This window comes from Spermophilus citellus, assembly GCF_964194105.1.
Source record: "Spermophilus citellus genome assembly, chromosome: 4".
Taxonomy (NCBI): Eukaryota; Metazoa; Chordata; class Mammalia; order Rodentia; family Sciuridae; genus Spermophilus; species Spermophilus citellus.
In genome coordinates this window covers 227,138,669-227,164,931 of record NC_138185.1, presented here as the reverse complement: position 1 = coordinate 227,164,931, position 26,263 = coordinate 227,138,669, and the positions used below count along the sequence as shown (strand labels likewise).

At 52.2% G+C, this 26,263-nt stretch overlaps 2 protein-coding genes across 8 annotated transcripts in view; one reads left to right on the top strand and one right to left on the bottom strand.

The window, feature by feature from the left end:
• BRF1 (BRF1 general transcription factor IIIB subunit) overlaps window positions 1–26,263 on the top strand; it is a 64,887-nt gene that overhangs the window by 16,052 nt on the left and 22,572 nt on the right. The window contains exons 4-6 of one of the 2 annotated variants that reach the window (XM_081288932.1): window positions 3,156–3,329; window positions 16,492–16,523; window positions 20,289–20,361. In XM_081288932.1, the coding sequence (XP_081145058.1) occupies window positions 3,156–3,329; window positions 16,492–16,523; window positions 20,289–20,361 (279 nt within the window). The remainder of the gene's footprint in view (window positions 1–3,155; window positions 3,330–16,491; window positions 16,524–20,288; window positions 20,362–26,263) is intronic. The other variant, XM_081288933.1, reaches the window with a different exon arrangement.
• On the bottom strand, window positions 16,620–24,337 carry BTBD6 (BTB domain containing 6). Of its 6 annotated transcripts, none has more exons than XM_081288936.1 (4): window positions 23,238–23,860; window positions 23,066–23,156; window positions 22,843–22,961; window positions 16,620–16,770 (listed from the first exon to the last, which is right to left on the bottom strand). In XM_081288936.1, exons 1-4 carry the CDS (start codon window positions 23,627–23,629, stop codon window positions 16,635–16,637), a joined length of 738 nt encoding a protein of 245 aa, XP_081145062.1. In that variant the 5' UTR covers window positions 23,630–23,860; the 3' UTR covers window positions 16,620–16,634. The 6 variants fall into 6 exon arrangements, with proteins under 6 accessions (XP_081145062.1, XP_081145063.1, XP_081145065.1 ...); XM_081288937.1 differs by lacking the exon at window positions 16,620–16,770 and adding an exon at window positions 18,821–19,163 and having other exon boundaries at window positions 23,238–23,853; XM_081288939.1 differs by lacking the exon at window positions 16,620–16,770 and adding an exon at window positions 18,821–20,103 and having other exon boundaries at window positions 23,238–23,824.

Below are 26,263 nucleotides of genomic sequence, written 5' to 3'. Positions count from 1 at the left end.
TCACGTGTGCTGGGCAAGCCCTGCCCCTCCTGGACTCCACTCCAGCCCCAGGGCTGTCTTTTTACTTACTCTCTTCGTGTGTTTCAGGATTGGTGTCCCCTCTGGTGGTCTGTGCATGACTCTGCCAGGGAAGTTGATTCTTCCTGACTGCAGGCCTGGGTGCTCTCCCTCTCTTCCACTTATGCATCTTTTTGCTTTGGGGTGGTGCCTAGGCTCCTGTCTCAAAACAAAAAACCAAAAGGTATGCATATAGCTCAGTGGTAGAGCAACCCCAGGTTCAATCCCTAGTACCAAAAAAAAGGTTCTGAAATTGAAGTTTGCCCAATCAGAAACAAGCCACACATCTACCAGAAGGCATCCTCCTCACCCTGGAGCGGACTAGAGGACCACCGCTGACAAGTGGGCCAGAAGATGCCACACCTGTGGAGTGTGGGCTGGGAAAGGAGAGCTCCTCAGAGCACCAGAGAGCTCCCGGAAGCAAGCGAGAAACAGAAGGCTGCCAGAAGCTGTCATTGTCTTGCTGATTTGTAGAAGTCCTTTAGTCCAGGCTCAAGTCCTCTGTTGGATGTGCATATTTTGAATCTTCCATCAGTTGCTTCTCTTTTCATTCTTTAGCTTGTTGTCTTTTTCTTCTTATTATTATTTTAGTTATAGGTGGACACAATACCTTTATTTATTTATTTTATGTGGTGCTGAGGTGCCTCACATGTCAGTTCAATGCATGTGAATGCCAGTCTTGAGCGGAGCCCATTGCTTCTGCAGGCTCTGTGGCACCTCCTGTAGATACAGTTGAGGGGAGCCTCCCTGTGGAGGCTGCAGGCTTGGAGGCAGCAGCATAGGAGCCTGGGGTGTGGGGTTCCTGTCCTGGGTCTGAGGGTCTGCAGTTCCGGAGTTGTGCTTGGCTGCTGGCTCCGGGGGTAGGGGGGGAGACAACTTCATTTTTCCAAAGTGTCCAAGTTTCAAGGGCGCCCTGTGCTAGTGGGTTTACTGTAAGATTCACTCACTGGGAAGAAGCCCAAGGAGAGTGGGCTGTGGCAGCTTATTAGTAACTGTTTTTTTTTTTCTTCTTCTTTTTTTCAGGTACTGGGCATTGAACCCAGGGGTGTTGTTCTACCATGAGCTGCACCTAGCCCTTATTTTTTTTTATTTTTATTTTTTTTTGAGACCAGGCCTTGCTAAGCTACTGAGGCTGGCCCTATGGTGCTCCTGCCCCAGCCTCCCAAGTTGCCTGGTGTGTACCACTATGCAGGTTCTGGGAACTGTTTTAGGAGTGTGTGTTTACTCACAGGGTCTTTTTATGTTTACATAATGTGCATGTTGAAGGCTTGTGACTAATTGACTCTACTAGTGGTACTCACTGAATTCATGAATTAAAGATTAGTCAGGAGTGGAGTAGGGCGTTAGTACCTAACTCTAGGTACTCAGTGGAGTAGGGAGTTAGTACTTAGTGGAGTAGGGTGTTCTATTTGGGTGCTGAAAAATGTATTGAATTGTGCTGATGGTTTCACAACTCTGAATTGCAGGCTTTAAGTGGAAACTTTTTCAGCATTTGAATATATCACATACAGATGTTAACAAGTTGCTTACTACAGCAATCTTATGTCCCAGCTCCGTGAGTTTAAAACAAATAGACCACAGCTGGGGCTTAGACAGCATAGGTGCAGTTCTGCAGCCCAGGAAGCTGGATGTCCAGGACCCAGGCCCTGACAGAGTCAGTGTCTGGCCAAGCCTGCTTCCTGGTCCCCAATGGTGCCTTCTCACTGGGTTCCTCATGTGGGGGAGGGTGGGGTTGGGGTCCCTTTCATAAGGGCACAACCTCCTGAGATTATACTATGGGGACCAGGGCCCTCTGTGTTGGGAAAGAACCTGTGAAGGAGAAACCCCCCAGCTGAACTGTTTACCCTTGAGCCTCGAGGGGCCACGGAGTGTGGGGATCAATCTGTGCTCCTGCATCTGTGAGCCTGTGCACACTAATGGGAGGTGGTTGTCAGAACTGCTGTCTTTCTGACCAGCTGGCCAGGATCTTGCCTCTGCCCAGGCCTCAGGGCACAGTGACTAGCCCTCTGCAACAGGAGCCCTTTGAGCTGAGGGGCTCAAGGTGCTGGGGTCTCAGCAGGGCGGGGCTTCCTGAGGCAGGGTGAGGCTCATCCCTGACTTGCCAGGCCACCCGCCCCAGCTGTGGCTTTCCTGGGCGTGGCTCACCAGGTGCCCACCTTTGGCCGGCTGTCATTGTTAGTGAAGTTCTGCTATGAGCAGCATGCCAGCAGCACATCCTTATTAGAGAAATCAGGCAGCGAGTATTTAACTTTTGTGGGCGAAGTGGAGGCTGTTTGGGGTGTCCCAGGAGGAGTGGTCTGGGGGCTAGAGGACCCTGGTGGGACTGGAGATCTCAGGGGTGGCAGTTCTTCTTGCTGTCCTAATCTTGTTCTGCCCACACATATTCTGGATGCCCCAGGGGGCCTCCCCACATGCCCACACTGTAGACGTGAGGCCTGTGTTGGGCTGACCTCAGGACCCTCTGCTGCTGGCCTCTGGACCTCTGCATTTTCATGGATGTACAGGAGGCCCTGCTGTTTTCCTGCCCATGAGGCAGTACTCTGTTCCCTCTCTCTTAGCCCACAGCACTTAGGGAAGCCCTGCTTTTGAAAGGGGTGTGGCCCTGTCGTGGCCTTGCAGCTCTGTGAGCCCTGGGACACTCAGTGCTGCCTGGTGTACCAAGTGCCATCCTCCCTTTGCAGTGTGGAAGGTCGGCTTGTTGGGCTGTCCCTCTCTCTGCTCTCTCCTCTAGCCAGTCAGCCAGTGCTGTGGGGTGGAGATGGTGCTTGGGCACGTGGCTGTGGGAGAAGGGGTATTTCCACCTCAGGGCATAGGCAGTCAGGAAGTAGTACCAGGCTGAACCTGTGGGACACCCAGGGAGCCTCTTCACAGCTACCGCTCAGGGCTGGAAATAGGATTTCACCAATATGAAAACCATAGGAAATTCCCTTTACAGTGTCCATATATAGACACATCCACACAAAGTGAATTTAAAACTTACTAGGAAAAGGTCGAATCTGATTACTCTTAAATTGCTAAGGTGGTTACGTGATGCTTCTTTTTAACCAGAGTTGTTTTGAGTGGCAGCATCTTGGTAAGTCACTGCTATTGTGTCCTAGGGAGGCGCCACATCCACCATCTGGGGAGCCAACTGCAGCTGAACCAGCACTGCCTAGACACAGCCTTCAACTTCTTCAAGATGGCCGTGAGCAAGCACCTGACCCGAGGCCGGAAGATGGCCCACGTGATTGCTGCCTGCCTCTACCTGGTTTGCCGGACAGAGGGCACACCACGTATCCTTTGTCCAGGGAGCCCCCCAGAAGACTCCATGCTGGTTCTTGGTTGCTTTCCTTGGATGATTCAGTAGTTGCAAGAACTTGATGCTGGTATTAACTGGCAGATAACCTCATTGGATCACCATTCTCAGTTGACCCCAGGCTTTCTTTTACTGAATTGAGGGACCAGGAAGCAAGATGCCTGTTCTTTTGCAGTCAGGGGAGCCAGCGTTCTGCCGACTCCTGGAAACCATGCCCTGAATTTTCTTCTGATCTTGAACTTACTTGTACTTGGGTGCCATTTTTGGTGTCTTCCTCTGGTTTAAGGAGGTGGAGTGTTGCTGCCAAATTAGATTAACCAGACTGGGCTTGTTGTCCCTGCAGACTTGGGGCTGGAGGAGGAAGGGGGTGGCCTGCAGTGTTTGCTGGCCCCGCTCCTTCTCCTCGCAGGCACCTGGTCCTGACCTCTGCACATGCACATGTGCATTGGGAAGTCTAGTCATTGGTCCTGAAGAAACCAGGGCACCTCAACCTCCCCATCCTGTACTGTCTGCCACGCAATGCCTTTTGGGGATTCTTCTCTTTCCTTGGGTCCCTGGTCATGCTCTCCTCATTTTGCAGGGCATTTTCTCTGAAGGCTCCCTAGAAAGGATCTGCTTTGAGCTCTGAGCCTGTGAAAATGATGGAGTACAGAATTTCAGTGACAAATGTGTCCCACAGGCCACATGGTGCTGCCCAGTGCCTTGCTCCAGTATTCCCAGCCTGCACTGGTGCCCCACTGAGCCCTGACTCTTGGTGTGACTATTTTGCTTCGCCCCATAGGCCTGAGCATCTTCTGCTTGTCTTCAGGGGTGTGACCCCTGGGCACCTCCGTCTGACTGCTTTTGGGCCTGGACTTGCCTGGAGTCTCCTGTGCTCACTGCACCTGCCCCACTGCAGGCCTCCGGTGCTCTCCCTCTCTTCCACTTATGCATCCTTTTGCTTTGGGGTGGTGCCTAGGCCCCACCTTCTGGCAGCCTTCGTGTTTCTTGCTTCTGGGAGCTCTCTGGTGCTCTGAGGAGCTCTTCTTTCCCAGCCCACACTCCACAGGTGTGGCATCTTCTGGCCTACTTGTCAGTGGTGGTCCCCTAGTCCGCTCCAGGGTGAGGAGGATGCCCTTCTGGTAGATGTGTGGCTTGTTTCTGATTGGGCAAACTTCAATTTCAGAACCTTTTTTTTAGTACTAGGGATTGAACCTGGGGTTGCTCTACCACTGAGCTATATGCATACCTTTTAGTTTTTATTTTGAGACAAGGTCTTGCTAAGTTGCCCAGGCTGGCCTAGAACTTGTGATCCTCCTGCCTCAGCCTCCTGAGTTATTAGGATTGTAGACATGCACTACCTGCCCAGCAAATTTCAGAATCTGTCCTTAAAATGTCCTTTTAAAAGCTGGAAATTTATCATTTTAGCTCGCAGTGTATTGTTGCAACCCACTTAGAAACCTTTGAATCTTAGAAACCGTTGAAGAGCAATGGGGGATTAAGAAAGACAAACACTTATAGAGCTAAAGCTGGGACCAGGTGGAACACCATCCTCAGATGGAGGAACAATGACCCAGAGCCAGCTCAGCACATTCGTTATATAGGTTTTATCATCAAAACCTGTGAGAAAGTTTCTGTGAGAAAATTTCTTCAAAGCAGGCAGTCTTGAAGGTCTAAGTACTGGCAAGCAATTATAATTATCTTGTTGCACTAGTAATTCTCTATCTCTACCAGCTGGTGTCTGAATTCAGGGTCAAGACTGATAGTTCCATGACTTGCATAGGACCTCCTCAGGCAGGACATCACCATGGTAACTGGGCAATCTTGTCCTGTACCTTTTGCACAGGAAGTTCCCAGCATAAGTGCAGTAATAGCCATGAGGCAGAGACCATGATCCAAGTCACCACTCTCCACGGGGTATAAAGCGTAATTGCTTTAAGGGATGATGTGAACACCCAGACAGTCCTTGCGCACGTTAGGAGCAGAGACCAGCCTGCATGACTACTTTGCCATAGCCCTGCCTCTGCCAGGGCTGAGCACCTCTGGAGACCCTGTGCTGAGAAGACTCCTAGCCTGGAGGCAGGAGCAGCAGCACCACTGTGCAGAGGCTAGGAAGCAGGACCCTAGGGTGGCCAGCCTGGACACTGCAAAAGCCTGGGGGCATCTAGGTGTGTATGTGCGTGCCACCCCAACCCTCCTCTTGCCCTGTGCAGAAAACGCATCCTTGACTGCTCTGGAAAGTGAGCAGCTCGGGGTGAGGTGATAGAGACCAGCAGAACAGGCAAGTGTCCTGCAGCCTGAGGTAAAGTGTGGCTCTGTGCCTTGTGTGCTGCTGGTGGGAGGGGCAGTGTGTGGTGCTCTGGGAGGCCACGCCTCCTGAGGTTCCCAGTCACCACGGACACAGTAGCCCACTCCCAGGTGTTACTTGAGACAAAAGCCTGTGTCCACATAGTGCAAATACTGTAGTGTTGACAGTAGCCAAGATCTGGGACCATCCGAAGCATCCTCTTGGTGAATGATCAGCCAGGTGCAGTGTATCTGTACCAGGAGCGTCGTGAGCCATGAAGATGAAGTACGGGATGAACCATGGAGATGTGTCCAGGCAGTGGTAACAGTCACATAGCTCTGCAGGTGAAGTGGAAGCCGCTGCACAGTTGGGGAGCATGTTGCTTTCACTTCACGACCCTGCTAAAGATGGCATTTGTGCCCCCAGGCTGGGCCTTGCACTGAGGCCAGCGTCCCAGCCCCTCTGGGCTGTAGTGGCCTAGCTGGGCCCCACCTTCCAGCCTTGCTCTCCTCAGTACTTCTAGAAGCTGTGTCTGGTGGCCTACCTCTCATTTCCCCGTTTACCCTGTCTTGGTGGTGCTTTGGGGGAAGATGGGGAGACAGGTGTGGCTCGCTCTTCTCTGTTCCTTTTCAAGTTGATGGCAGCACCCTGCCCATCTGTCCTGCTTGTACTGGTGCACCTCTGTCTGTCGCTGCTCTCTGTCTTCTCCCTTCCCGCTGCCCACAGCGTGCATGACTCTTCATCCTGGCCGCTCCTGCAGCGAGGCCGTCTGGCTGGGCTCACAGACTGGCTCAGCTTGGCTTCCACATGAGAGCCACACCCTGGGAGGTGTGCAGAGTCAGACTGCCATCCTCATGCCCCCTCCTCCCCCTTGGCACTGCCAGTGGGATGCCTGGTCCTGCAGGGCGTGCTCCTTTCAGCCAGGGGGAGCAGTGCCTTCCACCTGACCCATCACCATACCACCTTCAGTGGGACCTGGGGGAGTCCTGTGCTGTGAGCTCACTGTGCAGGGAACGGGTGTCCTGGAGAGGCACCTGGGATTCTCCTATTACTCTATCCAGGCTGTGGGCAGGAATGGCCCTGGGACGGTGGCGAGACACAGGAAGTTCTTGTTCAGGAAGGACAAGGGCCGGATGTAGGCTTTCAAGCTCACTCCTTCCTCTTCCGCCTGCCTTTCATTCTTGTCTTGCACACATGACCCTTCCCTCTGCTCCACAACCTGCTGGCCCCCACTACCAGTCCCCAATCCCCAGAGGAGACGAGTCCCACCTGAGGCCAGCCTGGCCGGGCTTGCCCCGGAAGCAAAGACTCAAACCTGCCGCTGACCTGAACGCACAGGATCCTGAGGTGGCTCAAGGCCTTCTTCGGCATGGTCGGACAACTTTTATCGTGTTCCTAGTGCCCTGTGCTCTGGGTCAGTTGAGTGCTTCAGGGCTCCCTCTCCCATTCCCTGCCGCCAGGCTCCCATACCACCTCTCGCTTTTCCTTCTGCCTGCCGCCTCAAGAATAGTGGGTTTAGATTTTCTAAGTGGACAGTACAGTTGGATGGTAGCCTGTGGAGGAGCCCCACCCACCAGGCATAGCACCTGCCCTGTCACGCTTGCAAAGGCCAGCACAGAAAGGACTGCACGTCTCTGGCTTGCCCAGCTGTGGGCTCAGGACTTTGTCCTGCTGGTCAGTATATCCTGACTGCCAGTGTTCACTGACAATGGCCGTATGCCCACCCTGGGTCCTGCAGTTGGGCGCTTTGCCCCAGAGCTGAGCGTTTGCAGTAGTAGTGGCCGGCGGCCCGTAGTCCATGTGGCCTAGGCAAGCATCCCTGCACTCCCATTGCCTTTTCACCTCTCAGTGGCATCTTTTGAGGAACAGAAGTTCTTCAATTTAACAAAACCCAATTATTCATCTTTTCCTTTATAGTTAATGTTTTTGCACGCCATTTAAGAAGTCCTTGTCAGGCTGGGATGTAGCTCAGTGGCAAAGCCCTGGGTTCGACCCCCAGAGTTCCAAAAAAAAGAACTTCACCAAAAAAAAAAAGACTGGAAAAAAAAAGTCCTTGCCTTCTGAGGAAGGAGGCCTCTTCCTGCCCAGGTGTGCAGATGACATGGTGCCAGTCACAGCAGAGAAGCTCCTGTCCCACTGCTCAGTGGGGGTGCTGCCGTTGCAACGTGGAGTGTGGGGTGGGTTCTGAGTCCATGAATTTGAAGAATGAAACCCAGAGACATGAGAGCGAGGGCAAAGTGACGGGGTTTATTAGGGTAGCAGAAAGCAAGCAGGCAGAGCTCCCTAAGGAGGGCCCCCCAGGGAGGGGCTCCTGGGAACAGCTGCTGTCTGGGGGTTCATGTGGACCTCCATGGCTGAGGGAGCTGCCCCGACCCAGTCCTGGCCAGGCACTAGGTGTCCACTGCTCTTCATGCGCTCCCTGGCCCACTCAGGTTACTGAGGCCCTTCTTGGTGGGGGTCTGGGTCCCAGAGAGCAGGTGTCTCATGACGGGTCTTCCCTGTGTACACAGGAGCTGGCCTGACCTGGAGGAGCCAGGTGACCTGCCTGCCCTGCTAACCCTTTCCCTGCCTCACCACCGTGAGCCTCGCAGATGTGCCCGGTGCCAACATCTGGCCCCTTTTCTCAGTCTGTGCCCGTGCTTAGTGCCAATGCCAAATTATTTCAGAACGACCGTCACACAGGATGTCTCAGTGTCTGTGGCATGAGGTGCAGGTCTGCTCTGCCTCGAGGCGTCTTGGCCTCATGGGGTCCTTTTTTCTTATGTGTACATTTTCAAATCAGACGATTGATTTCTCTAAGAACCTGGGGTATTGAGTGGGGTCTATAGATCTTTGGGGAGAGGTGAAATTCATCCAAACAGTCAGCAGATCTCCTTTATTTCTCTACTTGTTCTTTACTTTTCGTTGTTGTTTTTCACTACCAAGGATTGAATCCAGGCCAGTACTAGACATATGCTGTATCACTGAGCCACATCCCATGCCTTTTTAAAACTTTTATCTTGAGGCAGGGTCTGTCTCAGTTGCTGAGGCTGGCCTCAAACTTAATGATCCTCCTACCTTAGCCTCCCAAGTGTCTGGGGCTACAAGAACTGCAGTTCTTCACCCATTGTCTGCTCTCTGTCTTCTGCGTGCCCGGGACTGCCGTGCAGTGCTGCTGTCCCTGGGGTGCTTCTGCTCCTCACCATTGCCTGCTTTGGGGTTTTGCAGGTGGCTCTTTCCTAGGTTAAAGATGTCACGTTTTTGTCATGAAAGATACCTCATCACACACACCTCATGTACATATTGGTACGATCATATAGGCCCCTTTAATTGTCATTATGTAAGTCACAGCGACCCTCTCGCACCTAGCCATGGTCCTGTTGCCCCCTCTGCACATGGCTGGGCCTCACCTGCTAGTATCTCGTGCTGTGGGTCATGCAGTGGCCTTGTGCTTGTCTTTGTGTCATGACGTCCTTGTCAGTGCGGTTATCACAGGAGCAGGGCTCCAGAGGTGCTGGGTGCGCCTGTGTCTGCTGTCTGGGTAGTTCAGGCCATGAGGTGTTTCGTCTTCTGGTTTTTTTGGTGGACCTGGGGTTGGAAGCAGGGCTTTGCTCTCATGCTCCACCACTGAGCCGCACCCCCACCCTTCCTAGTTTATCTTGAGATATGGCCTTGCCAAGTTGCCCAGGCTGGCCTGGAACTGCCATTCTGCCTCGGCCTCCAATGTGGCTGGGGTCCCAGGCGTGTGCCACCCAGCTAATTTGTTCCTTACTGTCGGAAAGGTGGCACTGATGCCGTCTGGGCCTTCGTCTCCTTTGTGGGAAGGTTTTACGCCGGATTCACTTTCTCCCACAGACCTAGGATTATCCAGACTGTGTTTTCTGGTTTCTGTTTGGGTTGGGTTGTGCTCTGCAGGGCGTCTGTCCTGCCTGCCTGGCATCATCCTTGATGCCCCTGGATACGCTCTCCTGGATATGCTCTCCGTGTCCCTAACAGTCGTAGAGCTCTCACTTCTTTCATGCTCGAAGCTGGGGATTTTGCCTTTTTTCTTTATCCATCTTGCTAGGGGGTTGTCAGTGTTTTTTATCTTTTTCTTTTTTCTTAAGAGTTCTGTTGAGTTGTAATTCACACATTGTACTATTCACCCATTAAAGCCTACATTTTAGTGGTTTTTTAGTTCATTTCCAGAGTTGTGCAGCCATCATTATGTCAATTTTAGAATTGACCTCAAAAAGAAACCCAGGCTTGGCACGGTGGCACACACCTGTAATCCCAGTGGCTCAGGAGGCTGAGGCAGGAAGATCACAGGTTCAAGGCCAGTCCGGGCAACTTAGTGAGACCCTAAGCAACTTAGTGGTATCATATCTCTAAATAAAAAATAGAAAGCTGGGCTGGGGATATATATATAGCTCAGTTTGTAGAGTGCCTGCCTCGCATGCTCAAGGCCCCGGGTTCAATCCCCAGCACCACCAATAAAATAAAATAAAAAGCCACTAGCCTTAAGCAATCTTCTGCCTCTGTGTTTGCCTATCTGGGCATCTCCCTTGACCGAGCTGTGTGTCTTCATGCTGCTGGTCTTGGGAACACTAGGTGCTCCCATGTGCTGGTGCTAGCGTGCTCCAGGGTCCCCTTGGTGGCAGAGAACCTGTGCTGTGTGCTTAGGCTTTGCTGCTGGATGGCGGCTCTTTCCTTCTTCCCCTTTCCTTGGGCTTAATTTTTACTATTCCAGCTTCTTGAAACAGATGTTTAGGTTTTTGTTTTTTTGCCTTTCTTTTCTAACATGAGCTTTCGAGATGACATTTTTCAAGCAGAGTTTAGTTCCATTTGTCATATTTTTATCACCATTCAGTTCAGTATATTTTCTGTCACATCTTGTGACTAAACACTGAGGTGGGCTCACTGGAGTGGCTTCATCTTGAGTCTGGCTGCATGAAATAACCACACAGAGACAGAGAAATACCTTTTTCTTTGGGTCATTAAGTAAGTAGCGAACGTCCTGAACCCTTTTATTGGGAAGAAGCCATTCAAATGAAGCAAGGGGTCAGTTCTGCTGTCAGGAGGTTGACATGTAGGCAGGCCACACCCAAAGGCAGAACAAGAGAACGGGATACACAGAGGGAGTTTCCATGGAACATTCTATCCCAAACAGGGCAAAGGGGTAGGATTACAAAAGAATAGGTGTGTGTAGCTGAACCCCAGGGGCAGGCCCCACAAAGAGAACCTCCTTGCTATCCGAGAGGGGGAAAAGACCGAGTCACGAGTCATGGCACTACCGCGCCAGACTACAGTGATCTTTCAGATCCCCATGGTGCCTCAGGCTCCCCACAATTTTCTAATTTTCATTTGCTGGTCCCTCTTGGATCCATAGGTCTTTAGAAGGATATGGCTTATTATCAATTTCTAGTGTAATTTCATTGGTTTTGAGAACAGAATAATTCCCACATTTTCCGGGTTGTTGAAAGGTGCTTGGCAGCCCCGCAAGCAGTCTACCTGGTGGTGTCCATGTGTCTGCAGTTGGCAAGTGCCCCTAAGTGCCCTGGGCTCCAGTTGGTGCACCATGCTGCATGTTCTCACTGACCCCTCACTGTTCTGAAAGAGGTGGGTAGAGTCTCCCACTGCTCCTTTGATCTGGTCAAGTTTCCATATAGTGTGAGGCTGTGTTAGCGGGAAGGTACAAATCCAGGATTGTGCACCTCCCTGGGGGAGCCAAGTCTTTAACATGATATAATGTCCCTCAACTACTTTCCCCTTGAATCTGCCTTGTTTGATGTTGGTATGTTGGTGTTACTAACCATTTTCTACTTGGTTCAGTCCTTTTTTTTTTTCCAGTTTTCGGCGGACACAACATCTTTGTCTGCATGTGGTGCTGAGGATCAAACCCGGGCCGCACGCATGCCAGCCGAGCGTGCTACCGCTTGAGCCATATCCCCAGCCCGGTTCAGTCCTTTTTGACATATTCAGAATGTGTTCTTTTGTAAGCATAAATTGTGCATTTTGGTTTAATTTATTTTGGGTTCTGGGGACTGAACCTATGGATGCTTAACCACTGAGCCACATCCCCAGCCCTTTGTATTCTTTATATTGAGCCAGGGTCTTGCTAAGTTACTAAGGGTCTTGAGAAGTTGCTGGGGCTGGTTTCAAACTTGTGATCCTCCTGTCTCAGCCTCCCGAGTCACTGGGTTTACAGGCCACTGCATCCGACTTGGTCTTTTTTTTAATTTTAATTGGAGAATTTCATCCATTTAAGTTTAATATGATTATTGGTATATTTAGTTTAAATCTGTTTTCTTTTTATATTTTCTGTGTACCAATTTTTCTTCCACCCCTTTCTTCTCACCTCTAAGGGTAATCAAATTTTTATTATTCTGTTTTTCTTCCAAATACCTTGGTCGCATATTTATTTGTTATTAGCCTGGTGCTTGCCCTGGAGATTGTGTCCTGGTCCTTGACTTGTGTCTACCTTAAAGGAGAATGCCATTCTTTCCCAAGCAGTGCAGAATCTCCATGCCCTTGTTTCATCATTGCTGCTGCTGTAAGCTGTTAGGATTCCTTTAGCTTGACCCAATTTTGGCCTTTTCCAGGGCTCTTCATTCCTACCTATGTTTCTGTGCTTTGACCTGGTGTTGTTTTCCTTCCGCTGAATAAACCTCTTTTGTGTTTCTTTTAGTATGTCTGCTGACCAAAAAAAAAAAAAAAAAAGACTTTTATTTTTCTTCAATTTTGAAAAACGTTTTCAGGTGGCATGGAAGTCCGGCTCTGCTTTTTTAGTGTTTTGTGCTGTTGTTCTGTTTTCCTTGGCCTTGCTTGATTCATGTTGAGGTTACCTGTGAGGCCTCTTGTACTGTGAAGGTCACTGTCTCTGATCACCACCTGCTTTACAAGAAGTCCCTTTGTCTTCAGCTTCAGGGGCTAGATTCTGATGTACCTAGATATGTTTTTCTGTTTACCCAGGTTGTTATTTGTAGAGCTTCTAGAATTTGTAACTTGATATCTTTTGGTCTGTTTGGGAAAAATCTTGGGTAGTGTCTTATTAAACATCATTTCTGTCCCATTCTCTCTCTCTTCCTTCTCTGGGACTTCAGTTACACAGATGTTAGACCTTCCTTTATTTAGATGTTTGTAATTTCAGTGCTTATTTGTAGATAGATCCTTCTTGTCGGAATCCCTTTCTTTTCTGAATTTCTCCATCTCAGCTGTATGAGAGCCCTCTGTATTCTGTGTTCAGATCTTCTGTGGCTGTGTATGGCTTGGTTTTTGTTCATTTGGTCTTGTCTCTATCTGGGAAAGTGTGGAGACAGTGGGCATTTTTCCTCCCAAAGGGATTTAATCCTCCTTACCTGTGCCAGGGTGTACCTGCCTGAGATGGCTGGTCCAGCCTGCTCGGGACTGTGGCAGCATCCAGCTGACACACTCTTTCTGAATGCATAGATGCACACACAGCTCTTTCCTCCTGCAGAGCTGGCTCCGAGGGGCCCAGCCTTTGTGCTGTTCAGGGAGTGCCGTGTAGGAAGCTGTGTGCACAGGGTAGGCTCACTGGAGTGGCTTCATCTTGAGTCTGGCTGATTTAGATGTTCCTGAATTCTAAATTTTGCCTTGCCCTATGCCATGAGACTGGGTATGCTGGGTAGTGCAGCTGCCCTGAGGAGAAGGCAGAGTGGCGGTGTCTCTGGCTCTCTGCTGTTACCATTGTTCTTGGCAGAGGAGGCAGCTTCTGCCAGGTTGTGAGCACAGCTAACCTGGGAGGCGAAGGGAGGCCGAGGCTGCGAAAGGCATTTGTGCTCCATGTAGCTTGCCCCTTACGGCCCTCAGGTTGCTGGGCCGCACAAATGCCTTTGGAATCCCAGGGCTACAGGTGTCATAGTGACCACCGAACAGGTGACTGGGTCCTGTAACTGCACCCTGAGATCCCTGCCCCCCCAGTGGTCAGTGGCCTCAGGGCCCTGCACCTGCTGGTGGCATGCAGCTGAGTGGGATCTGGTCTGGGCCCTTCCTGCACCGCTCTCAGCAGATGGCAGTGTTGGCACAGGCTATGGGATGGGGCCAGGAGAGGCCTGTGCTGAGCATCTCTGAATCTGGTGGCCTGGCCACATGGAAGGAGGTTCTCTGTTCAGAGCAGAGGCTTTGAGTAGGCACTTCACAGACTTCACATGTCATAGAAAGAGTGATGTGCAGGATTATACAGAGGAAGCCTCATGGTGGGTTGCCATAGCCAGCTGTGGCTCTTGGATCTGGTGCACTGTAGGAGTCGGACAGTGGAGTCATGACGCACTGGCCCTTCTGTGGACAGACGAAGTGGGCCAGGAAGGGGCATCCACAAGACCCACATCAGTTGTCAGATACATGCTCTCCATTGCAGCTTAGGGCTGGCAGGAAGGTAGCCCTGGGTAGTGTGCAGGAGCAGAGTAGGCTATTCACGACACGGGAGTGGGTCCTTGTGAGGCCCATGTTCTGGGGAGACTGAACCTACCCCAGATTATGTTCAGGATCTGTTAGAACTTGGTGCAGGCTGTTGTGGGGCCCACCAGAAAAGTTGGAAAGGAGGTTCTGAGTCAAACCTTCTTCCCTTTCACATTCTTCTTCTTCTTCTTTTTTTTTTTTTTTTGGTACTGGAGATTGAACCCAGGGGTTCAATCTGCTGAGCTATACCCACAGTCCTTTTTAATTTCTATTTTGAGACAGGGTCTTGCTAAGTTGCCCAGACTGGCCTTCTACTTGCGATCTTCCTGCCTCAGCCTCCTGGGTCGCTGGGATCACAAGTTTGTGCCATCATGCCTTTCATGCCTCTTTGACAGTCTTAAACATTACAGCCAGCTGTATGCTTTTGCACAGAGCTGTGGAGTGAGGGTAGCTCAGGGGAAGCTGTTTCTGGAGCCTCTGCCAGCTGCACTATTCACTTGGGTGGGCAGGAAGAATGGTTTCTGGTGTCCCAAGAGGCTATTTCTACTTCAGCTTCTGGTGAGGGCTGGGAATTACGTTGGACCAGGAGTGGGAGCCAGATGTGGAGGTGCACACTCGTAGTCCCAACTACTTGGGAGACAGAGGCAGGAGTCACAAGTTTGGGGTCATCCTGGGTAACTTAGGTGGGCAGCCCTGTCTCAAAATAGAAATGAAAAGAGCTGGGAATGCAGCTTAGTGTAGAACACCTCTGGGTTTGATCCTCAGTCACGATGGTGGCAGGGTGGAGCAGGAATAGGAGTTAGCCTCTGAGTTTGGTTTCTTGATTCTTTTTTTTAGTTGTTGATAGACCTTTATTTTATCTATTTATTTATATGTGGTGCTGAGACTCGAAGCCAGTGCCTCACACATGCCAGGCAAGTGTGCTGCTGCTGCCCAGCCCCTGCCCTGGTTCCTTGATTCTTTTTTTTTTTTTTTAATATTTATTTTTTAACTGTAGTTGGACACAATACCTTTTTTTTTTTTAATTTTTTTTTGTAGTTATAGATGGACATAATGCCTTTATTTTATTTTTTTAAGAGAGAGTGAGAGAGGAGAGAGAGAATTTTTTTAATATTTATTTTTTAGTTCTCGGCGGACACATCTTTGTTGGTATGTGGTGCTGAGGATCGAACCCGGGCCGCACGCATGCCAGGCGAGCGCGCTACCGCTTGAGCCACATCCCCAGCCCCAAACACAATACCTTTATTTATTTTTATGTGGTGCTGAGGATGGAACCCAGGGCCTCACACATACTAGGCAAGTGTTCCACTGCTCAGCCCCAGCCCCAGCCCCAGCTCCCCACCTTTTTTTAAAAATTCCTAGTTGATTCCTAGTTTCAGTTGCCATTGCAAGAAAATGGAGGAAGGATAGTCTAAATACCTCCCTGGCAATCAGGGACCATGATTGTGTAGATAGTGGGTGTCAGGACTGTGTAGACAGTTGCCCCAGTGTTGGAATACCATAGCCCTGGGATTCCAAATGCAGGCAGTGGGCTTCAGGACTGTGTCGATAGCAAGTGTTGGTACTATGCAGGTAGTGATGCTCAGAGCCCCTGTGCCCCCTGACATAGTGCCTGCACAGCCAGTGCAGGGCAGGTTGCTGAGTGCTGGGAACTTTGCTGTGGTGGAGCACCCTGGGTTCCGCTCTAGATTGTGCTGTGAGCTGGGCTGGGATTCAGAGCAGTAGGGACCTGCAGAAGTATGGGTGCTGGATTGTCCTCCTCCTTTGGCATTTGGTGGTCCCACTCCTCCATCCTGAGGTGTGTCGTTGCCTCCAATACCCTCTCTAGTCCCCTGGGGCCTTGGAATGGTGGTGTCAGGTCCTCCCTTGCATATCTGAGTCCTCTTGACTTTTCTATGGACACCTGCTCTAGGCTAGACTCAGCACCCTAAGGTTTGTTTTTGTTGTTGTAGTTTTAGTTTTTTAGCTAACAGACAGCAGACACTGAATGGCATTATTGTTTTCTTATTTGTGCTGCCGACAGAGCTAGGGCCTTGTACCTGTTAAATAGTTTACCACTGAAATACACACCCCCAGCCTGTACCCATCTCCTAGGAGTCTGTGTATGCTGGCACCTGGCAGGCACTGAGCAGTCCTTGAGGAATGGAGCATGATTGTGGTGGCTTGCACATTTCCATGCTGTTGTGGGCAGAAGACCTTCCATGGAGTGGACACTAGAGTGGGCAGGTGCACGGGAGCTGATCTGCGAAGGCCCTGTCCTCTTGAGGATCATAATGAAGCCCCTGCCATTTCTGGTTCCCCTGACCTGGCTCCACACCTCTTCTTGCAGTCCCTTGTCCTCCCTCAGCACCTGGGGATTGGAAGGTTCATACAGGTCTGATGTGCCACCTCAGCCTCCTTGATCAGGTATTGAGCTTAGGTGTGGCAGACAAGGCTTAGCCCCTGGGGGTGCAGTTCTGATAGTTTTCATGAAGATGCTCCTTAACTCCGGCTGCAGACATGCTCCTTGATCTCAGCGACCTGCTCCAGGTAGACCATTTTCCCCACTGGAAGGGTTGATGGGCATAGCCTGCACCTCCACATGGAGGCAGTGTTTGCTGCCTGTTGCAGTGGGAAGCTCCATCTGCAGGGTGGAGAGGCTCAGGTGCTGCAGGCTGGCTCTGCAGGGGTGGGAGAGGGCACTGTGCTGTCCTGGTGCTGCTCAGGGCTCAGATGGCTCAGCATGAGAACCACTGGAGAGAACCATGTGAACTTTGTTCTTAGGAAATGGAGATTCCTTAAAAGCAAAGGAAAAAATTGGACTCTCATGTATGTGTGTTAAACTATGGGAAAATTCACGTGTGCTTTCTGCGCTCAGAGAAAGCAACTTTTGTTTGATTGCTTGTTTCCAAACAAATGAACATTGTGGGAAGATCTTCCCAGGGATGCTCACAGTGTGAGCAGGCCCCAGGACCCCACATTATGTCCCCACTGATGGATTTCAGGGGCTAGCCGGGGACCGACTCAAGGCCCTTAGCCCATGACTTGGATTGCGGCAGAGCCCTCAGGCCTGTGGTGATCACTGCTGATGACCGGGAAGGAGATGTCATAAAAAATGAAGCTGATGGCACTGTGAGGATGCCACATTAAAGAGAAGTCTTCTGGGGTGCCCCCCAGGGTCCTGAGAGCCTGTAGGACACTGGTGCATGGGCTTCAGTGCCCTCCTATAGTAATCAGCAGTTTACCTCCACCTGGGTCAGATGGAACTTTGTATTTTTGTCCTCCCAGCTGTCTTCATAAATGGTCTCTCTCAGCAGCTACTGCCGAAATACTGTGGTGAAATTAAACATGACCTGTTGGGATTGTGATGATCCAGTGACTCCACATTTCACATGCACTGCACTCAGATCCAGGCAAGGCCATGACCCTGGCTTTACCCTGGTGGCTTCCTAGGAGAGATGGGCACCAGGGCCAGACAGCTACAGAAGTGACTTGGGCACTGCTTGAATGCAGAGTGGGATATGCCTGTTGGCTCTGGCTTCACAGCCTGTGCAGTGGGAAAATAGCCAGCTTGCTAAGACAGAAGGTGGGCAGTGAGGGCTGAGGTTCCCACGCAGGACAGGGAGTCACATAGCCAGGGTAGACACGATACTGTTTGACCTTTTTTTTTTTAAATATTTATTTTTTAGTTGTAGTTGAACACAATACCTTTATTTCACTTATTTATTTTTATGTGGTGCTGAGGATGGAACCCAGTGCCTCACGCATGCCAAGTGACTGCGCTACCACTTGAGTCGTATCCCCAGCCCACTGATTGACCTTTAACAGCTCATGGGCAAAGCCAGGTGCAAGGCCTGGCACCTGCAGGAGGCTGGGCCATGTGGCAGCTTTTGGTGTGAGGAGCCAGTAAGAGGAGGCTGGCAAGGTGGGCCCTTTGCTGGAGGGGCCTACAGCTCATACCTTTGTTCTTCTGAGATCCCCGTGCCCCCAGGAGCTAGGGTGGGATTGGCATTCAAGGGACAGGTATATTTGCACTTGTCTGGGTCATTGAGGACCTCACTCAGGATTCTGGCAAGGGCTGACTGCTTTGAAGAAAGGTTAGTAGCACTGAAGTCGAGAGACCACCTTGAGTTTAGATGTCATTTTAGTTCTTGCTTATGCATCCTGAAGGTTAAACCTCTCCTTAGCATAAAACTCAAGATCAGTGACCCCCTGGCTGGGACTGTGTGAAGGGACCTGGTGTTCCTGGGCAGGAAACCGTCTGGGTCCTCCCATGGGCCCTCGATAAAGACCTCTTATATCCCTTCCTGTGGCAAAGGTTGTTCACCTGCCCAGATGCACAGCCTCTCAGAGGCCAAGCCAAGGCCCATGACAGTGGTCTGCGTGCAGAATGCACTTCCAGCCTGGGGGATTAATGGGAGGCCTGGTTAGCTGTGTCCAGCCTATATTGCCTGTCCATAGAGAGGAGCCATGAGTCACAAGCTCAGGAGAATGAACTGTTATCTAATAAACAGTACTCATAAACAGCAGGATCTCTGGAATCTGGGTGTGGTGATATGCACCTGTTTTCCCCAAGGACTGCTTGATCCTTCAAGACTAACATGGGATCTCTGGGAAGAGCTGCGTGCATATATATACATGTGTAGCTTTTTATTTATGTTTTTGTGGCACTGGGGATTGAACTTCATCCCTTTTTGTTTTGAGACAGGGTCTCACTGAGTTGCCAGGCTAGTCTTGAACTTGTAATCCTCCTGCCTCAGCCTTCTGAGTAGCTAAGTAGCTGAGATTACAAGTGTTTGCCCACTCATGCATAGGTTTTAAATCTTTGACTTCCTATTGAAGCCCCTTCAGAAACCTCTTTTCTGCATCATTCAGGTCTCATCCATTTGGGATTATGAGGTGGACAGGTAGAAATCAGCCTTCTAGTGGGACATGGATGTCCTTGCAGAGGATGGAAGTGACTTACACAGGAATCCTGGTGGGGTCTAGAACAGGGGCGGGAGTACTCTTGTGAAGGGTGTGCCTACACTGCTGCCAGTACACGTGGGCACACTGTGCGTGTGCACACATCACATGCCAGGTGTGCATGTACTCACATCGGGCATATGTACCCACACCGTTGTGCACTTACACATACCACATGTCCACACATACCACCTTTCAGGAAGAGACCCCAGGAACTCCTGGACCCTGGAAACACATGGTAGAGCTCTTTTATAAGATATTCTGCAAGCCACCAGCCCTTAGGGTAGAGGGCACTTCGGAGACAGCTGCACCCAGCCAGGACTGGGGGTGACCAGTGAACAGTCACCCACTGCCTGGATGGGGAAGCCAAGCCCTGGCCTTCCCAACTAGACAGGCTCCTGGAGCTGACATGTCCCAAGCACTCCCTCCAGTTCCTGCCTCTAATGTAGACACCCTGGTCTTGCCCTTGAAGTTTGTAAACACCTGGGGGGTTGTGGGGAATCACCTTTGTGCAGGAAAAGAGGCCTTGTCCAGGGCTTGAGCCAGACGAGGAATTTCTTTGGGAAGGCAAAAGGACCAGACTAGTCACACCTGTGAAGCCTGGGAGTTCCAGGGACAAGCCTGAGAACAGGTGTCACAAGCTCAGGTTGACACCAAAGCCCTGGCATGGGCCTAGGGTGGGAACTGGGCTTTCCCTGCCCTGCATATTGTTCAAGATAACAATCTAGAAGGCTTGTCCCACCCATCTGTCCCCACTCAGAAGCATCCTCCCAACAGCCTGCCTGTGCCTCTGGTTAACGTTGGGATCCCCAGGGGAGCCTGGCTGCACCCAAGTGCTGAGCCATGTCCTGGGAGGTTCTAGATTCTGACAAGCAATGGTGCTCCCACCACCAGGCAGCCCCCAGGACAGTCCTCCTCCCTGTGACTCCTTCCCTGCGTGTGTCAAGAAGAGAGCAGGGTAGCAGGCCTTGAGGTGGGAGCAGTGGAGGAACAGATAGGATCCTGCAAGGAATTTGGGGCCAAGGAGGTGTTGTACGTCCACGTGTTGCCAGCAGGTCTTGATTCTGAATGAGTGCACTGTGCACAGCTCCATCACACCAAAGGGCACCCTCCAGGTGGGGCATTCTAAGCAGATGCAGGCATTGGCAGGACAGTGGAGTGGAGCCTAGGTAGTTACCACGGAAGAAGGGAGTCTCCATTACCTGGAGGTCAGGGGAGATGGCTGGCTCTGAGGCATGGGTGGTAGCCTGCTCCACTGGCCAGCTGGGGGCTCTGATCATGGATTATTAAAAGAAACCAAACTTTTTCTTAAACACTAATGTATTTCTGGCTGTGCTCTTGTTGCCACAGGTGAACGTGTATGTGCTGGGGAAGACATTTCTGCTCTTGGCGAGGGAGCTCTGCATCAACGCACCAGCCATAGGTATGCTGGGCCTGGGTGGGGTTCTGCAGGGTCTCTGGGACCTGGCATGCCAGGGTGCCCAGCAGGGTGGGAGGGATGCCACCTCAGAAGTGCAAGACTCCTAAAATCTCTCAGGAGCAGAGCCAGGCTATACTGCTAGTACAGAACCAGAAGGCACAGTGCCAAGTGTAGACCAGGCATACGTGGAGGAAAGGGCACGTGGTGAAGCATGCTGGGAGCCCATCTTGTTTGAACAGGTTTGAGGAACACACCTGCCCACCAGACACCTTTAAGAAGGCAGGGTATTCTCGCAGACGGTGTGAGGGGTGGCTCTAGGAGGCAGGTGCTCTCTAAACACTTCTCTCTACCAAAACTGGTTTCCTTGGCTTTCCCATCAGCACCTGGCATTGTCTTCTTATGGTGAAGAGGAACCACCTGGGCCAGGGTGGAGGGCTGGGCCCCTGGTGTTGGGACAGTCTAGTGCACACTGGGCTGAATCCATGCCCTAGAAGCCACAGCATTGCCCACAGGGCCACCCCTCCCTGTGGAGGTCAGGCAAGTACCATGGAGTGCTGTCATGGGACAAAGGCCAGTGCCTAGAGTCAGTTCCACCCTGGTACACCCCACAGCAGGGAACAGTGGCCTAGCACCAAATCTTCCTCCTGCAAAGGGTTTGTCTGAGGTGCCACTGATACTGTGGGAAGTGGAAAACAGCCAGACAACTGTCCTTTAGAGCTCTGGCCATAACTAGAGAGGGGAAGCCAGCCCATGAGCAACGCCCTAAGGGACAGATGAGTTCCCCTGGGTAACCACTCTGCCCTGCTCAGTGCCACAGGCTTTCTCCCAACAATGCCAGCTGTGTGAGGGAAGGCCCAGCTCCCAACTGCTATAGTCACTGATCTACACTGGGCTCTTTGTTTTGTGAAACCTTTATTATGAAAATCCACTTAAATAGATGAACTACTTTAAGTGACTTTTCAGTAGTTTTGGATTTGAAGGGGAAGGTCTCAAGGTAAGCTTGGAACCTCATGGAATCAAAAAAGATGGGAGGCACATCCAAGCACCCAAAGCCTGAGCACCACTGTGTGGGATTTGGCCAGGTCCTACACTGAGTCCCGAGTCTGCCCTCTGCCTGCAGTGTGCACTCCAGTGTATAGGAGACACTCAAGACTTGGCCACCAGGCTCAGGCCACATAGAAAAAGCTCTTGCTTCCCACACTTGGGCTGAGTAAGAAAGGGAAGCCTTTGATGTCAGGCCCTGGGCAGCATCCCACACCTCCCCTGCACTTACTGGGGAGCTCACCCTCTCTAGGCCCCTCACAATCTCAGGCATAGAAGATGAGCTCTGGGATCTGCCCACCCTGGACCCCTGTCCCATTGGTACTATCTGAAGAGCACTGGAACTGGAAGGCCACCTTCCCACACTGTACTTCCGTCATTCCTTCCTGCCCAAAGTAGCTAAGCTCGCTGCCGTCCAAGACAGCGCTGGCAGTGTAGAAGGTGTCCTGCTCAACCTGGACTGGGTGCTCAAACCAGACCGGGAAGGTGTTACTGGATCCATCTGACACAAACTTGGTCAGGTTCTGAGCCAGGACCATCCCCAGCCGCTTGAGTTCAATCTTTACAGTGTACTCAGCCTTCCCAGAGCTGGACCCGTATAAGCCCAGACCTGCTATAAACACCCTTCTATCCACGGCAAATTGGATGCTGTCACAGCGCCCACGGTACCGCCACTGGTTGCTGCGGTAGGCAGAAGACTGGAAGCGGTGGCACCTCTGTGGAACAAGGCCTTTCCTCTTGGTCAGGGGAAAGTCAAGGAGGGGCTTGTTGGCAGCTGTGTACCACAGGAAGATGTTGTGGGTCTCCTCCAGGGTCAGGATGTCCGACTGGGCAGCACCATTGGCAAACTCCTCCAGAGTCATAGTTGGGATTCGGACCAGATAGAGGGCTCGTCCCAATACGTGCCTCTTGTTATGTGGGGTGGCTGGCAGGCCCTGCCTTCTGCACTCTGCTTCAGCCCAGTTCAGGACAGCTTCAAAGACCACTGCCTCTTTAGTGTTGAGGGCCTCACGGGTCACGATGATCTCCAGGGTCTGCCGGTCAATTTCACAGAAGCCTTCCGACCGAAGGGCCATCTCAGCCTGTGCATCAATGACCTCCCAGCAGCGCTGGGTCAGTTCAGGTTCCTCAAACAGCCGGCTCTGGGACAGCAGGACGCATGCATTTTTGGCTTCCAGGCTTGTCTCCAAAAAGGTGACACAGGCTTTTGCTAGCGCAGGCACAATGTACTTCTTAGCAGCATACAGAGTCGCCAGCACCGTGTCAGCCTCCAACTCGATCTCATCACTGTACATGTACCTGGGCAGGGCAGGGACCTGCGTCGGGGGAGGGGGCCTGCTCCAGCTGGCCTGGATAAAGAGCCTATGGGCTCCTGTGTGTGTGCCCTCCCGGGGAACTTCAGGAACCACCCTATCCTTCCAGCCCGTCAAGGAGAGCACTTACTTTAACAAGACCAGGAATGCCGCGGGCTCCACGTCAGGAATGTGGATTTCGGACTTGACCTCTGCAAGGTCCCCATAGAACATAGCATAGAAGACAGAGCTGCCGACGGCCAAGACGTACTGTGGTTGGAAAAGAATTTCGTGAGCCACAGGGCAGTAAGGCAGGCCTGGGAAGGGTCTGTCCAGCTACAGGCCAGCCCGGGGACAGCTGTGCCTCTACCCACCTTATGAGCTGGCACCCGCCTGGCCGCCCCCAGCGGCCCGACGATGAAGTGTACATCTGCCATGAGCTCATTGTTGAACATAAGCGCGTTCCTGCAAGCGCAGAGGCAGAGGGCTTGTACGGGGCGCGCACAGAGCCGCGGGGGCGTGCGGGCCGGCGTGCGGGCGGCTCACCTCTCGCGCAGCGTCGGATGGAAGGACTGCCAGTTGGGGCTCTCAGGGTTGTTGTTGTCGGGGGCGGGCGGCGCGGGCGCGGGCGGTGGCGGGGCGGGCGCCGGGCGGGGCGGGCTGCGCGGGCTGGCTTTCCTGCCCGCGGCCGCGCCAGCGGCGTTGCTGTTGGCGATGTCGGTGGCGGTAGCGGTGGCGGCAGCGGCCGCTCCGGCTGGCGGGTACAGCTCCGCGGCCATCTTCGTGCGCAGGGCGTGGGGGGCGGCCTCCGCGCTCGGCTGTGTCGCGCCGCGCGTCCTCGCGCCGCGCCGGGGCCTGGGGGGCGGCTCTGCGAGCACCAGCAGGGAGGTCAGGCACTGCGCCACCCGCCCGTGCAGGCAGGCCAGCGGCAGCAGCATGGGGCCGCGCGGCGGCGGGCGCTGCTGCCCCCGCCGCGGCCCTCCCCAAGGCCTCGGCCCGCCCCGGCTCCCACGGCCCGCACGGGGCCCACCCGCCCGGCGCCCGCCCCTCCCGGAGCCCGCGGCCCGGCCGCAAGGGGCGCCGTCCCGCCCGCCCGTCCGTCCGCCCTCGCCCGTACCCGCCGCTGCGCCGGTGCGTCTCGGCGCGTCGCTGCGCGTCACAGCGCGCGCCCGAGGCCCCGCCTGCCCCGCCTCCGAGGACGCCAGGCTCCGCCCCTCGGCGACTTGGCCCCGCCCCTGACGTCGTCGGGGCCCGCCCTTCAGGATCCCTGGGCTCCTCTCTCAAACCCTCCAAACTCCCGCGGGAGGCGGTGAAGCTGTGCGGTGGGATGTCTGGCTGACACCCCTGCGGTCCCTGCCCAGCGGCGGTAACCTCCTGGGACCCGAACGCCCCGCTCCTTCCCGCCTTACGTCGGCACGCTTTTCTGTCACCCAGAAATGAGACTGCAGAAACTTGGGTGTTGCAGAAAAACCGACGCAGCTGATTCCGCTCCTCGCTGGCGGACGTTACTCTGAGCAGCTTGGCGACGCCCTGAGGTCCCTTTCCAAGCTGCAAAGAGTTGCTGCCGGGGCGCCCCGCAGCCCTGTCCTTACACCCGTCTCAGTGAGGACTTAGCGTGGGACCCGGCCGCCTCTCTTGCTCCTTAGGGCTTCTAGGCAACCAGTTGGGACCATGCCTCAGTACCCCATCTCCAGGAAGTTGTGGTGGTTTGTTTGTTTTTGTTTTATAGACATCAGTGGTGAGATGTTGTCTCAGAATCCTGTTTATTTAGGGGCTTTTAGGACTTGGGGGGGTGTTGCCAACTCATTGTGCCCCGATTAGTTTGTTGTGCCCCCTTCAGAATAAGCGAAATGGTCCCACGGCCTTGCTAATAATCCACTTTCTTTCTGACCTTTGGTAATTCACGGGAATTTATATCACATTGTCTTCGTTTGCATTTCTTTGACTGTGAATACAGTTGAACAAAGTTTTGTGTTTGTTGCCCTTTTGTATTTTGTTCTGAATTTTATTTTTGTGTTTTACCGTTTTTTAAAAACAGATAGTAGTCTTTTTCTACTTTGTTGGAACATGCTTGGTAATTTAGATCATTGCAGATTAGAAGCAACCACTCATTGATGGCCTTTCCACCCTGCCCTGAGTGCTTTACATAGGCCTGCCCCAAGGAAGAGGGAGAAGGCAGAATTGTCATTTTCCTTGAGAGAACAATCACCAGAGGAGTTAGTAATGTGCTCAGGGTCACACAGCAGGTGGGGGTTGGTCCTAGGCACCCCGACAGCCTGGGCTGCTAGGGAACTCTTCTGGCCTCTGGGACAGTCTGATATAATCCCACCTCTTGCCTGGGGATGATTCCAGCTGTCAGTGTTTTGAAGATGCCTGCAGGCCCAGTGTGAGGGTCTCCAGTACTCTCCATACAGCTTGTTGGTAGCTTTGAACTGAGCCTCAGTAGTTGGTGACACCTGGCACACCCAGGCCCAAGAATGGAGCATAAATTTCCATTTCTTTCCATGGTTATCTAAGTATTCAACCTCAATTTGGAGAATGTTGTTTTCAGAAGGTATCTCCCATATTCCTGACAACAGGACTCTCCAGAACGCAAGTCAGGATGAAAAAAAGACCAACAACCCCGTTTTTAAAAGTGGGCAGAGATGTGACCAGACACTGCCCAGGAGGCAAGTGAGCCTGTGGACAGTGCACACATGATGAGTTAGCTGGGGTGATCGACCGAGTCCCCCAGGTGGCTGAGCTCAAGACGGCTGAGGATGCCAGGCGCTGGGATGACAATGTGTCCCGCATCTGGCGTTTTGGAAAGATGGTCCAAAAAATCCCAAGAGAAAAAGTGCACATGCCCACCTTGGATACAGAAGCCACAGCAGCATTTCACACTGTCAGAGCCCACTCTCAATGGCGCGCTGTGGTTATGTCCCAACCATTCTCAGAGAAAATGATAAAGGGCATGAACAGTTTTTAGCAAAAAGAACAAATGGCCAGAATGGAAAGAGTCCACATGTCTATCAGCATCAGAAAGGATGAACAGACTGTGGTGGGTTCATGCAGTGGGCATAGCGAGAATGAGCTGCGGCGGCCACACGCTAACCCTGAGCAGACAGCTGCCTGGGGAGGTGGACAGCATCCTGACCTGAGGGTAACTGTGGGGATGTGAACACCTAAAACCTTATACTTAAATAAAAAAAGAAAAGTTACCCCTTCCATCTTGTGTCTTAAATGTGTTATAACATTATGCACAGTAGTTACTCGATTTAAAAAAGTTTCTACTTCTGTATTCAGTCCTTTTATAGTTCCTAAAGCTTGTTTATATTTTTTGATTAGACTTGGTGGAGATTTATATGCTTATTGATCTTTTTAGAGTAGATTTTATTTATTCTTTATTACGGTAAAACAGTTTATTTTAATTTTTTGCAGTGCTAAATCCTTGGCCATGTGCATGCTGGGCAAACGCTTCTCCTCAGAGCTGTCCACCCCAGGCTCTCAACAGCATTGAGGGTACAGAGCTGCCTGGGCTGTGAGCACGGCGCTGCACGGCGTGTCTCAGGGCTGCTCGTCTCTCCTGGCGA

What these genes read in the sequence shown, in the direction of transcription:
- BTBD6 (XM_081288934.1), bottom strand. Translation starts at nt 23,629, where the DNA reads ATGCTGCTGCCGCTGGCCTGCCTGCACGGGCGGGTGGCGCAGTGCCTG. An exon ending in GGCGGGTGCCAGCTCATAAG is followed by an intron (nt 22,962 to 23,065) that starts GTGGGTAGAGGC and finishes TTCCAACCACAG; the next exon opens with TACGTCTTGGCCGTCGGCAG. An exon ending in GCATTCCTGGTCTTGTTAAA is followed by an intron (nt 22,699 to 22,842) that starts GTAAGTGCTCTC and finishes TGCCCTGCCCAG; the next exon opens with GTACATGTACAGTGATGAGA.